The sequence below is a fragment of the Thamnophis elegans genome, chromosome Z (genome assembly GCF_009769535.1).
Source record: "Thamnophis elegans isolate rThaEle1 chromosome Z, rThaEle1.pri, whole genome shotgun sequence".
NCBI lineage: Eukaryota > Metazoa > Chordata > Lepidosauria > Squamata > Colubridae > Thamnophis > Thamnophis elegans.
This window is the reverse complement of record NC_045558.1, coordinates 15,954,170-15,968,298: the sequence shown is the minus strand read 5'-3', so window position 1 is coordinate 15,968,298 and position 14,129 is coordinate 15,954,170. Positions and strand designations below refer to the sequence as shown.

Here is a 14,129-nt window from a genome sequence, read left to right as displayed (position 1 = left end):
ACCATCTCCTTCCTAGGATTTAATCATCTTCCAGTTTTTGGAGATCTCAGAAGGTGGCAGCACCTAGCCAGCCTTTGCTCAACCCCAAAAATGTATTAGGGTTATACTTGAGTTAACATCAATGGGAGACTCCCAGGACAATTCAGGGCTAGAGATTAGACTTGGAACATAGAAATATTAGAAAGCAGCAAAGGGAAACCAATTCTACATTGCTGGGGGGAGGGGGAGACAGAAATGTTTGTATAACCCCTGAAAAATTATGTTTTTGTAAGTTATCTTTAAAAAAAACAAACCTTATCTGTATTGATGCATATTTCAGTATTGTTTTAATATCAGAGGTAGATTCACTGAAATCAAATATTGAATCAAACACTGGGGCGTGCATTTCTTATGAACAAATAAATAAAATGTTAATTTTCACATTTTCTGAATCTGGTCAAACTACCTGTGTGTGTGCATGTATAGATGTGTACATCATGCTTTTGTATGGATGTATAGATATGCGTTGCTTGCCTGTGATTTTAAGTGTAGGTCTGGTTTATGATGCAATCTTAAGTGTTCTGGTCTAAGAGGATCTACAGTGCCAGCTGCGTTGAGTAGCATGCAGGGATGTTCAGCAGTAGGTTTCACATTTTGTTACCACCGGTTCATGGGCACATGCACCCCTTCCACGCATGCACCTGGCCTTCCACGCATGCAGTTTGCTCATGCATGCGCCTTCCGCTCATGTGCCCAGCCTCAAAAACGTGCCTAAATAGGATGGCATACAGCCAGAGCAGGTCCACCTTCAATTTCTGCTATTGCTTCAGGTGAGCCAGTCCAAACCGGCTGAATACCATCTCTGGTTATGTTAGTGAACCACATAGGCAGAAGTAAAGAGAAACTTACATCAGTGATAGTGTTCAGAGCAGTATCTGCGCCAATGCTGAAATCAGAACCAGGTACATTGTTGGATACAGTCGCGGGAACCATAACCATGGGAATACAGAATGCTTCGTATTTCTCCCGGGCTGAAGACAATTCCAATAGTCCCAGGTATGCCTGATGGGCACATATAGACATTATGTAAAATTAAAGGGAAAGAAAAACAAAACTTGGGTTGAAAGAAGTAGATGGTGCAACAGAGGTGGGGATTTACAGCCAGTCTGGCTCTCTATGGACACACATAGATGCTGGTGACAGATGGTACAGTAATGATTTCTTTCAGGGAATCAGAAGTGATTTCAAAGAGGGATCACGGTTCATGAGTATAAGCTTTCCTGCCTTTTATTTCTGGTAATCAGCTATTTTGGCACAAAATTCTGTTTCACTTCAGGCAGGCACAAAATTCTGTTTCATTTCAGGCAGGCATTCATTGTAAAAGGAAAACAGGGCTGTGCCCCATTTTGGCACAAAATTCTGTTTCACTTCAGGCAGGCACAAAATTCTGTTTCATTTCAGGCAGGCATTCATTGTAAAAGGAAAACAGGGCTGTGCCCCATGAGAAGGGATTCCTTTTTCAATCTTTTCCCCCTCTCTTAATATTTACTGTCCATCTGCAGTAGAGTCACTATGAAGACCTCAGCAATATATAAAGAATTCTATGGGTGAGCAATGGCTAACCTTTTTGTAAAGGTGTACCAAAATTCTGTGTGTGCACGCTATTGTGTGCCCGTGCCTAGACCCACAATGGAATGCGCCCCACCCACCTGCGCATGTGTGCATGCCCCTCCCAGGTGATGGGGGGGTGTTTTAGCCTCCCCAGGCTCCAGAGGCTTTCCTGAAGCCCATGGAGGGCGAAAATGGCTTCCCCTGGGCCCCCAGAGGGCCTCCCAAAGGCGGAAACGGATCATTTCTAAACTTCCAGTTGGCCTGTTGAGCCTGCTTTTCACCCTCCCCAGGCTCTGGAGGTTTTCCTGAAGCCCAGGGAGGGTGAAAAACAGCCCAATTTTCTATTCAATCATGGATTCAGTTAACCACCTAAATAAAAGAGTATTTTAAAAACAGGGCTTCCAGAGTTATGTATTAACTTTTAAAAATGGAGTGTGTACTCCTGAGCAGGCATACAGTTTAATCGGTGGCTTAATGCAGTGAGATCAAATGGGCCAAATTTAGTTAACGTAATGATTTTTTTTTTAATTGATGCTACCGTAACATGAGGCTGCCAATGAAACTCAAGGCCATTTCGCCACTTCTGTATCAGTGCTTCTACATCATGCCACAATGTGTAACACCAAATATAGAATACAGTATTTTTCCAAAGCCCATTCAACAGATGGATTCAGACTGCCTTAAGCCATGGTTTGTTAAATGTAATGCCTAATTGCCAGCAAGAATTTAGAAGAGAGGGGAGGAAAGCAAAATTATATACCTCAAAGCCACCAATGACAAGGAGAGCGTTGATGTTATGGGCCCGCACGTGTTCTGCAATTTTCTCCAGAACCTTTCCAGGGAGTGTACTAAAATAATTAAAAAAAAAAAAAGAACAAGACAATCAGGAATATCTACAGGGTAAAATTAAATATACATTTGATTTCTCATCTCACTTGAGGCATAACTATATATTGAAAAGGATATAAATCATTTTAAAATGACCCTGAAATGTTTTTATAGTTTTAACTGTGGTAATTTTTTAAAATTGTAAGTTACTCAGTCATTGATTGAAATTGACAGATACAAAAAAGAAAGATGAAAGAAAGAAAGGAAGAAAGGAAGGAAAAAGAAAGAAAGAAAGAAAGAGAGGGAGGAAGGAAGGAAGAAAGGAAGGGAGGGAGGGAGGAGGGGGAGGGAGGAAAGAAAGAGAGAGAGAAACAAACAAACAAACAAACCAAGCTTATATCTTCATTTCCCCTTGATCAGCCAATGGTTAAATCTGTTCTGTTCAACTGTTTGGTAATTTCGGGGTATGTCTACTATTGCCTTTTTAATTTCTAGATAGATAATATATAATACTGTTGAATTACCGTTTGGTGCCAAGAATTGACCCTCCTTGGCCAGTCCAACCTCCAACGTCTCCCCACTTGATTTCTTTAATCTATGAGTCAGAACAACAAAAAAATATGTGCTGATTAAATTATAATTATATTGCTGACATAACTGAAGATATATGTGTTTCTGCAATGGATGACAAAAATCCAATTTAAGCCTGGAAGCTATGTCATTTGAGCCAAAGATATCATGAAGTGCAATGCAAACACATTATGACACAGTTGCCATAATTTGACTCAAATGCAATTCTAATATGTTCATGGTGCAACTGTATATGCAGTTTCCAGTATATGCTAAACTCCTCTTTCCAACTATCAAATCTAAAAAAAATCATTAACTCAGTGACAGCTTACACAAAGCATGAGGGAAGGCTGTAAAGCCGCTTAGTTTATGGGATTCTAAATCAAACAGTAGCTTTTAATTAAATTGGAGCAAGTAAAAAAGCTAAGAAGTCCAGATCAATTGCACAAAAGCTTATATGCCTTTATTCTGAAAAGCAGAGCAAAATGGAGACAAATCAGACAGTCTTGTGAGTGATTCTGCCACTTCCTTGGGTAATTTTAAGTAATTTGGTTAAAAACAATCATATCTACAGGAGTGCTTTTCAGATTAGCTGGAATAAACTAGACTCTTTTAGGCTTCCTGATCATCAATAGCAGTAGACTTATATACCGCTTCATTGGGCTTTCAGCCCTCTCTAAGCGGTTTACAGAGAGTCAGCATATTGCCCCCAACAATCCGGGTCCTCATTTTACCCACCTCGGAAGGATGGAAGGCTGAGTCAACCCTGAGCCGGTGAGATTTGAACTGCTGAACTGCTGATCTAGCAGTAGCCTGCAGTGCTGCATTTAACCACTGCGCCACCTCGGCTCTTCACCATTTGCAGTGCTGCATTTAACCACTGCGCCACCTCGGCTCTTCACCATCAATCACCATTTGTGCCCAAAAGAAGACTGGGCAAGACATGAGCCTGCTTGCAATTTGGCAGCTCAAATCTCACCCGGCTCAAGGTTGATTCAGTCTTCCATCGGTCGGTAAAATGAGGACCCAAATTGTTGGATGCAATAAGCTGATGATGTAAACTGCGTAAAAGGGCTGTAAACAGTGGTGGGATTCAAATAATTTAACAACCAGTTCTCTGCCCTAATGACCAGCTGGGTAGGCGGGGCTCAGTGGTCATGTGATTGGGTGGGCGTGGCCAACATCACTCACATCAACGGGCGCTTCGCCTTCGCTGTTACAATGTAATAAGGGTTAACTGGAGAGGCAGTTTCTGTAAGCAGGGCAATAAAGATTAGGCTAGAAACACCAGAATGTTTCCTTCCTGCCTTCCTTACAGGATTTGCCCAGTCATGGGAAAAAACAAAAACAAATGGAGATTTCTTCCAACAACCAGTTCTCCGAACTGCTTAGAAAGTTAACAATCAGGTCTCCCGAATAGGTGAGAACTGGCTAGATCCCACCACTGGCTGTAAAGCACTGTAAAGCAGTATGTAAGTCTAAATGCCTTTTCTATTGCTATCTTTGGAATTTGGAACTTTGGAATTAAATCCTGCAGTTTCTAGCCATTATCACAATGTGATAAAGGGATGGAGAAATGTTGCAATGAAACAACTAAACAATTATAATAGTTAACTGACTTAGCAATCAACTTTCTTTTAAATTGAAGGTATTTTAAGGCTCTGTAAATCTGCTGGATTGGAAGTCTTAGACTTGAATCCGCCCTATGCATTTCATGTCATAAACACCTTCTCGGTGGAAAATACTAAAACCCAATGTGACGACAGATACTGTGATAGAATTGGCTTTTGTCTGTAGCTACTCAGCTAGGGTTCTTATCTCCATGTAATACAATCAGCCTTCATGTGGCAGCTGAACAATATACGCAATCTGATACCAAAGATTTCTCACCAAGCATTCACGAAGCAAACACTTTTTCAAAAGCAAGGAAAACCATAATATTAGAAGAGAGTTCTTTAAAAGCTAAATGAAAATGGGATATATCCCTTTACATGTCATATCTTCCAACCTCATTGTTCTTATGTTTCAGCTTTTCCCAACTTAAGGTATTCCAGATATTGGATTCACACTCCCAAAATGATAGCAGATATTATCATAGGCATTCAGTAGAAGCTTTGATGATGCCATGGTGCATTGGGCCTTAGTTTCCCAACCCATGTATATTAATATCCTGAATATCTGTCATGGAAAAGGTGATAAAGGCCATAAAATATCCATCTCTAAAACGTGTTGTTACATTCTCTTAATATATCAATTCTGTCCAATGAGGAATACTGCTACCTCTTGCTCTTCTGCAAAGGACTATGTCAGAGTAGATATATTTATGAACTGGAATAGGGCTTAGTAACAAGGTCAGCCAATAAGAGCTGAAACACTTTAGAGCCTGGGCGTGGCTTAGCTATTTAGCTTTGAGTCTGTACTGAAAGCTAAAACTAGTCCGCTGAACTAAAACCAATCCCTCCTCTCTACCATATTAGAAGAACCACACTTGGTATTGTATATATGTCTCATGTGTTGTTATGTATGTAAAAAGAAGTTAATGAATCCTGCTGAATCAGTTACCTGTGTGTGCTTTCTGGGTTTGATTTCTGCAACAAACTCTTACAGACTATTAGCTATCCAGGAATTCAATCCTGAGTGGCTCAAGGTTGACTCAGCCTTCCATCCTTCTGAGTTGGGTAAAATGAGGGTCCAGATTGTTGGGGGCAATTGGGCTGACTCTGTGCCCACTTAGAGAGGGCTGTAAAGCACAGTGAAGTCGTACATAGGTCTATTGCTATAATGGGAACTCTTATGATTTCTATCTAAAAGGTAAAGGTGAAGGCTGCCTTCACTCCTCCTTATGACTGTGTAGATACAGCCATCCAGTTTTCTTGGCAACAATATGGAAATGCCTTTGCCACCTTTCCCAAAACATGGCTGGACCAATTCATGGAACTCATGGAGATCAATGGCTATTGACCTTGGTGGCAGCGTGACTGTCCCTAGAGATCTTTTGCTGGGAGACCAATTGGCTTCCTTGAACAACTGGTTGGTCACTGCCAGAAGAGACTGGTCAACTAGATGGGCCAAAAGGTCCAGACCAGGAACAAGATGCTGCTTATATTCCTATGAGTTTTCATCTACCTTTCAACTCTGTGCTAACCTGAGAAAGAGGGTTTACTATCCCACGTTCTAATGTGGTAAGTTCTGAGTCTAGTCGAGGCTGGCCAGGTATATCTTCCTGTTGAGACTACTTCCCATAAAACTGTGACATCAGACAAACTTAGGAAATACCAACCTGCCCTCTAGAAAAGCCTTCAAAGCCATCAGTGACAGCTAACATTTTGTGTCCTTCGGTGATCCCAAGTCTCACTGCGGAACGGACAGCAGCATTCATCCCAGCTGCTGGGGCACCCACATTCAGCACAGCGACAGTGAAATTGCTCTGCAGAAGAAGTGGCAAGGTTTTTGAAATGAAACAGAATTCACAAGGCACAGTGGGATAACTCAAAATTTTTTAAAAAATGAAGTTTTTTTATGTTTGAATTCAGACACTTAAAACAATTCTGGGTGTAAGCAATTAGAATGTTTGGAATGTTTATTATAATTTATAGGCCGCCCTTTTCCCTGAGGGGACTCAGGGCGGCTTACAAAACACGGGAAAGGGGGTACAAAGACAAAAGACATAAGACAATACATAATATTAAAAATAGAGCACAACATTCATTCATCATTCGGGAGGGGACAAACTAAGATTTTTCATCCCCAGGCCTGACGGGATAGCCAGATCTTAAGGGCCGTGCGGAAGGCCTGGGCGGTGGTGAGGGTGCGAATCTCCACAGGGAGATTGTTCCATAGCGTCGGAGCTGCAACTGAGAAGGCTCTCCTCCGAGTAGTCGCCAGTCGGCACTGACTGGCGGATGGGATTCGGAGGAGGCCTACCCTGTGCGATCTGATGGGACGCAGGGAGGTAATTGGCAGAAGGCGGTCTCTCAAATAGCCAGATCCACTACCATGGAGCGCTTTGTGAGTGGTAAGTAGGACCTTGAAGTGCACCCGGAGATCAACAGGTAGCCAGCGCAGCTCACGGAGGATCGGTGTTATGTGGGCGAACCGTGGTGCGCCCACAATCACTCGCGCGGCCGCATTCTGGACTAGCTGAAGTCTCCGGGTGCTCTTCAAGGGCAGCCCCATGTAGAGCACGTTGCAGTATTCCAGCCTAGAGGTCACAAGGGCTCGAGTGACTGTTGTGAGAGCCTCCTGGTTCAGGTAGGGCCGCAACTGGCGCATCAGGCGAACCTGAGCAAATGCCCCCCTGGTCACAGCTGACAAATGATGGTCGAAACTCAGCTGTGGGTCCAGGAGGACTCCCAAGTTGCGGACCCTGTCTGAGGGGTATAAATTTTGTCCCCCCAGCCTGATTGATGGAACATTAACCAAATTTTTGGGAGGAAAACACAACAGCCACTCGGTCTTTTCCAGGTTGAGCACCAGTTTGTTAGCTCTCATCCAGTCTTTAACAGCCTCAAGGCCCCGGTTCATCACTTCCACCGCTTCATTGAGTTGGCACGGGGCAGACAGATACAACTGTGTATCGTCCGCATATTGGTGGTATTTTATCCCGTGCCTCTGAATGATCTCACCCAGCGGTTTCATGTATATGTTAAATAGTAGGGGGGATAAGACCGAACCCTGCGGCACCCCACAAGTAAGGGGCCTCGGGGACGATCTCTGCCCCCCCACCAACACCGACTGCGACCTGTCCGAGAGGTAGGAGGAGAACCACTGCAGAACAGTGCCTCCCACTCCCACCTCCCGCAGTCGTTGCAGAAGGATACCATGGTCGATGGTATCGAAAGCCGCTGAGAGGTCAAGGAGAACCAGGATGGACGCATGGCCTCCATCTCTGGCTCTCCAGAGATCATCGGTCAATGCGACCAAAGCGGTTTCTGTGCTGTAACCGGGCCTGAAGCCAGACTGGAAGGGGTCAAGATAGTTAGCTTCCTCCAAGGTACGCTGAAGCTGGAAGGCCACCACCTTCTCAACAACCTTCCCCACAAAGGGGAGGTTGGAGACTGGACGGTAGTTGTTAAGAATTGCTGGATCCAAGGACGGTTTCTTCAGGAGGGGTCTCACCACCGCCGCCTTCAGCGCGGTGGGGAGGTGTCCCTCCCGAAGAGAGGTGGTAACAACCGCCTGGATCCAGCCTCGTGTCACCTCACTGCTGTTGGCAACCAGCCAGGAGGGACACGGGTCCAGTATACAGGTGGAGGCGCTCACAGCTCGCATAGCCTTGTCCACATCCCCGGAGGCAACATCCTGAAACTCAACCCAGAGATGGTCTGCCAGATCATTCCCTTGTGTCTCGGCTGGATCTGCAAGAGTGGAGTCCAGGTCCGATCGAAACCGAGCAACTTTGTCCGCCAAGAACTGTACATATTCCTCAGCCTTACCCTGTAAAGGGTTCTCCGTCTCCCTCCTATTTAGGAGGGAGCGGGTTATCCTAAACAGGGCGGCTGGGCGGGACTCGGCGGACGCTACCAAGGAGGCAATGTGTGATCTTTTGGCTGTTCTTAGAGCCCGAATATACTCCTTGGTGCAAGCTGTCAACAGTGCCCGGCTCGACTCGGACCTATCAGACCTCCACAGGTGCTCTAGGCGTCTCCTCCGGCGCTTTGTCACACGGAGCTCCTCGGTGAACCAAGGAGGCCTCCGTGGGCCGCTGACCCGGAGGGGCCGTAGTGGCGCAATCCGGTTAAGAGACTCTGATGCTGCCGAGTGCCAGGCAGCAGCAAGAGTCTCCGCCGAACTGTGGGCGAGAGCATCTGGAATAACCCCAAGCTCCGTCTGGAACCTTACTGGGTCCATAAGTCGCCTGGGGCGGAACCACCTGGTCGGTTCCTCCTCCCTACGGTGGGGGTTTGGCCTCCGGAAGTCTAGCCTCAGTAGGCAGTGGTCTGACCACGACAGGGGAATGGTCTCATTTCCCCTCAGACCAAGATCATAACTCCACTGCTCCGAGAGGAATACGAGGTCGAGCGTGTGACCCGCTGAGTGGGTTGGGCCTCGAATTACTTGGGTCAAGCCCATGGCTGTCATGGAAGCCATGAACTCCTGCGCTCCGTCAGAGTGTTCACCGAGCGAAGGCAAATTGAAGTCCCCCAGAACCATAAGCCTAGGGAACTCAACTGCCAGCTCGGCTACTGACTCGAGGAGCGAGGGGAGGGCTGCTGCAACGCAGTTGGGAGGCAGGTACGTGAGCAGCAAACCCACTTGACCCTTGAGGTCCAGCGTCACCAGTAGGGACTCACACCTGACAAGCTCCGGAGCAGGGATCCTACGAGGTACTAAAGACTCCCGGATTACAATAGCCACACCGCCACCCCTTCCCTGGGCTCTCGGCTGATGAAGCACCTGAAATCCGTCTGGGCACATCTCTACGAGGGGACTCCTCCTTCTGTGCCCAGCCAGGTCTCAGTAATACATGCCAGGTCTGCGCCCTCGTCTGTTATCAAGTCCCGGACGAGGGGAGCCTTGTGAACAACAGACCTGGCATTTAGCGACAGCAGCCTGAGACCAGGGTCCTGACTGCTCGCGCCATCTGACCTTGGAGTGGGACTCATAGGGCCGGAAGGAGGGATCTCTGTGATATAGCGAACCCTCCTTCCCCGGTAATGGCCAGCCCTAAAGTCCCCGCCGTATCTGCCCCTCCCTGTTATCACCGCAATGCTCCGACCCTCTCCCGTGGATGTAGTTCCCCCAACCACCCCGGTGGCCCCCGCAAATCCCACCAGGTCCTCCGAATCATACATACTCATTCACTCACTCAAACAGTCCCCACATAGTAATTAAAACACAAAAAATACAACAGTAATAATGATAAAAGTGGGATCATTCATTCAATCTCATACATACTCCTAACATATCCCAAACACAGTAAGAAAAAAAAAGAGAAGATAGAAAGATAGAAAAAGGGAGAGAAAAAAAAAATAGAATTGCGCACTTATTACGTTGTTAAAAAGCGAGTCCAGATAGAGCCAAATGGCTCTCCATAATTAAAGTAAGTAAAATAGGTGGTGTGATTAGCGTCCAGTTATAGTCCGAAGAAGGTATACGGTGGGGTAGATCGTATTCCCCTCTTCTATTGGTCTGGATAAATCCAAAGAGTCCGGAATAAATAAAGGGGATAGGAGGTAGTCTTCCACCAGTGCTGCTCCAAATAGAGTTCCCAGGATAATAGTGGTGAGTGATGTTACTGATGGTAATTAAAAGCAGTCTCCAAATTTTAGAAAACCTGAGAGTTTTTTTTTTACATCCGAGTTGTTATAATAATCCCATTAGCCCTACACTCATTTCTGCTTCAAGAAGACTCTAACTACCTAAGCTTTATTTTAGAAAAACAGAAAAGCAAGTAATGTAACACAACTGATGTGAATGCCAGTGTTGATTTTAATGTAGCTAATACAAAGGAAGAAATATTTTCTTAAAATAAAGTAAACATCAAAAAGCAAGCACCACACCTGTCCTCCTAAAAGCGACTGCATCCTTTCACATGCAATCACTATATTGTGCTGAAAAATAGCAGATAACCAAACATTATAAAACAGCAAATCATTAAATGCTGCCTACAAACCTGTCAATCAATCCACATCCATAAAGCTTTTTTGCCTGGCAATAAACCAAGTTTTACTATCAGCAATATATCCAATGAAAAATATCACATTGTGCTCTGGAGACTTTTTATCCAATGTAAAAAGTCAACCTATCATTATTTGCTGTAATGTATTTATTCAGAGATATTGCTGTATGTGCACCTCAATCCTTATTTCCATTGAAAACACAATTCTTGAAAGATTGTTTCCTAAATGTTAGTGGCCAAATCTACAAAGTTCTAAAAAAAACCCAAGGTGATCTCTGAATATTTAGTTTAAAAACCTCCAGATACAAGATTAAAAGCTTGTAAAGATACTTGATTTTTTTAATACCAACTTGTTAAAGAGAACAGAAAAATTTTACACCAAACTCCACCCACTAGTACAGTGGGTCTCAACCTTCCTAATACCGTGACCCTTTAATACAGTGCCTCATGTTGTGGTGACCCCCAACCATAACATTATTTTATGTTTTCCGTATATTTTTTTTAAGTTTGTGTTTTCCAATGGTCTTAGGCAACCCGTGAAAGGGTCGTTCGGCCCCCAAAGGGGTCTCAACCCACAGGTTGAGAACCACTGCACTAGTATTTCCTACTTACCTAGACTATAAACAAAAATAGTTTGCTGTAACCAGATGTACTTTGAACTGACTAGCATCTTATTTTAAATTGCTATTTAACAACACAACCAATTAAATTAGTGGATTAATCAGGATGCTGCTTTTAAGGCCTATAACATTTTACTCCAATCCACCATGGGAAAATTTGCATATAAAGCTTCAACATTAACCTTATTTAGAAGGTTGCAGGTTCACAGATGTGAACATTCATTTACCCTAAGAGGTAAAATTCATACCGCTTAATACAGCTAAAGTTTTTTTTTAATTATCATCCAAAAACTTTCAAAAAGAATCCCATGATCATTTTTAAGATGCAGTCTCATTTCCAAAATTGATAGCTGGTCTAAAGGGTTAATTAAATTATACAGTAATTTCTAAATCTACAAAATTCTACAGTATTTATTTATCTAATTTCCAATACTTAAACACTATATCTGTCAAAGTCTGGGACTAGGTGGTGCATAATACTAAGAACAGAAAATATTTATGTCAGCCTTAGAAGATAGACCAGATAATAAGCCAACGCCCTGCAAATCAAGATTATTTTTGTTGTAACAGTTATAACCTTGCAGATCTGAATGTGCTTCCCCTTTCCTATCTTCTCCTTTATGGGAAACAGAGAAGAGCTTGTCTAAGACATTATCTCAAGCTACTTTCTGGGGCACAGGCCTCTTATCTTACCACCGAGGGTCTATAGGGACTTTTCCCCCCAAAGCCTTTCCCTCTGTCCTCTATCATTTACAAGAACTCTTGAAATCTCATTTTACCAGATTTCAGTACAATGAAGTAGCAACCCAAATTCCATTGTAATCAATGTCTTTTGCATTATGCATGTTATTGCATTTACATGATACCTACCAAATTAAGTCTATTTCAGCAATATCCTCACTTTGATTCAGTGGACTTTCTTAAATATGGGAAGGTACACCCTAACCCTGCAATTAGTCTGTCAAAACAATGTTTTGCTGTTGTTTTTTTCTTTTGCTAAACTCTTAATTTGTTTCCTTTTCTAATATAATTGCAAACAATTAGCAAGCAACCCAAAATGAGAAATAACACAACGAAGGCAAGGACTTTATGAATTGTACCTTAGGCAGTTCGTCTTCTGGTTTTTTGTTAGACAAGAGTTTGTAGGTATTCAAGTTGTTGGTAAAACTCCTATAAAAAACAAAATTCTCATTTTGTTATTCTTTTCATAACATTACTGGGAAATATAGTGGCATTGCATTTTTATGTGGCGCAGTGGTTAAATGCAGCACTGCAGGCTACTTCAGCTGACTGCAGTTCTGCAGTTTGGCTGTTCAAATCTCACTGGCTCAGGGTTGACTCAGCCTTCCATCCTTCCGAGGTGGGTAAAATGAGGACCCGGATTGTTGTTGGGGGCGATATGCTGACTCTGTAAACCGCTTAGAGAGGGCTGAAAGCCCTATGAAGCGGTATATAAGTCTAACTGCTATTGCTATTGCTATAACATAAAATAACTTAAGTTGATATAGCTATGATAAATAATTAAATAGATAAATAAATAAACTATGAACAAATGCAATGATTAGTCAGGCCATTATTATATATAAGTTTGTCATCCTTCCTATGTCTGGTATTCTAAAAATGCATTAAGTCTCAACTCCTTAAAATGATGTCCCTCCCTCAGAAGACAATGGTTTCTGCAGGGGATAAATGCCATTATACAATTTCCCATGATTTTTTTAAAAAGAAATCTTTATATTCACACCTGCAAACAATTAATGAAAAGTAAATGAAATGTCCCAAATCTTCTGATATTGCAAATGCACAGATCACACTTAGCCTATTTCGTTCGGTATCCCACCCATATAATATAAGAGAATTTATTTCTTTAAAATAAAAGTGGGAGGAGGGAATAGGCACTGCAGAGAGAATTTATTATCTTGCCCATACAGATTGTTAGATTGGAAGAACAGTAATCTGCCCCTATGACAGACAGCTATAATTATATAACATTTTGAAACCTGGCAATAGCAATTTCACATCATATGCTTTCAAAAAAGAAAGCCTCTAGGCATCCTTGGTGCATTCTGGGTGTCAATCTGGAGACTCTTAACTAGCAGCAGTCATGCTGTCTCTACTATCTCTTATTTTGGTGGAGGCCTTTGATATAATTAGCCAACACTATACATTGGAAAGCAACCCAACAATTTCTGCCAGAAGATTAAAAAAAATAACAATGTCGCACCTTCCACGGAGTTCTACTGCATCTTGGAATCTCCTTTCATCCATAGCTTTCTGTACATCTTGAGTCTTGGGAATTAGGGAAAACAAAAACGAATCACACGTAAGGTAAGAATAACATTCCTCAAAGTAAGGTCCAAGAATAGAAAGTGAGTTGGCTGTCGCTGCCGTTCCACAAATGGGATTAAGCAATTGAATTTTAAACAATTTTGATGGATTACAATGCAATTTTCTCATACGTTTATCCCAACGTGTAAGACTCTTATAATACTGTAGACCTATTCAAAAGGCTGTACATAACATTATAGTTAATCCTTGATTCATGACCACAACTGAACCCAAACATTTCTGTTGCTAAGTGAGAGATTTATTAAGTGAATTTTGCCCCATTTTATGACCTCCCTTGCCACAGTTGTTAAGTGAATCACTGAAGTGAGTAACACGGACGTTAAGTGAATCTGGCTTCCCCATTAACTTTGCTTGTCACAAGGTCGCATATTTCTGAACAGTTGCAATGTGCCATGCGATTCTAGCACACTGCAGCTGTCATAAATATGAAACAGTTGTCAAGTGTTTGGATTTTGATCATATGACCTTGGGATGATGCAACAGTTGTAAATGTGAAAAACAGAACTCAGTTTAACAACGACATTGTGCATTTGAATAGTCACTAAACAAAT

At 42.9% G+C, this 14,129-nt stretch overlaps 1 protein-coding gene across 3 annotated transcripts in view; it reads right to left on the bottom strand.

Moving 5' to 3' along the window:
* PFKP (phosphofructokinase, platelet) overlaps positions 1-14,129 on the bottom strand; it is an 87,650-nt gene that overhangs the window by 24,351 nt on the left and 49,170 nt on the right. For all 3 annotated transcript variants that reach the window (XM_032237747.1, XM_032237745.1, XM_032237746.1), the window contains exons 11-16: positions 13,454-13,518; positions 12,330-12,399; positions 6,269-6,415; positions 2,943-3,013; positions 2,351-2,438; positions 889-1,041 (exon numbers count right to left, since the gene is read on the bottom strand). In XM_032237747.1, coding sequence (XP_032093638.1) covers positions 889-1,041; positions 2,351-2,438; positions 2,943-3,013; positions 6,269-6,415; positions 12,330-12,399; positions 13,454-13,518 — 594 coding nt within the window. The remainder of the gene's footprint in view (positions 1-888; positions 1,042-2,350; positions 2,439-2,942; positions 3,014-6,268; positions 6,416-12,329; positions 12,400-13,453; positions 13,519-14,129) is intronic.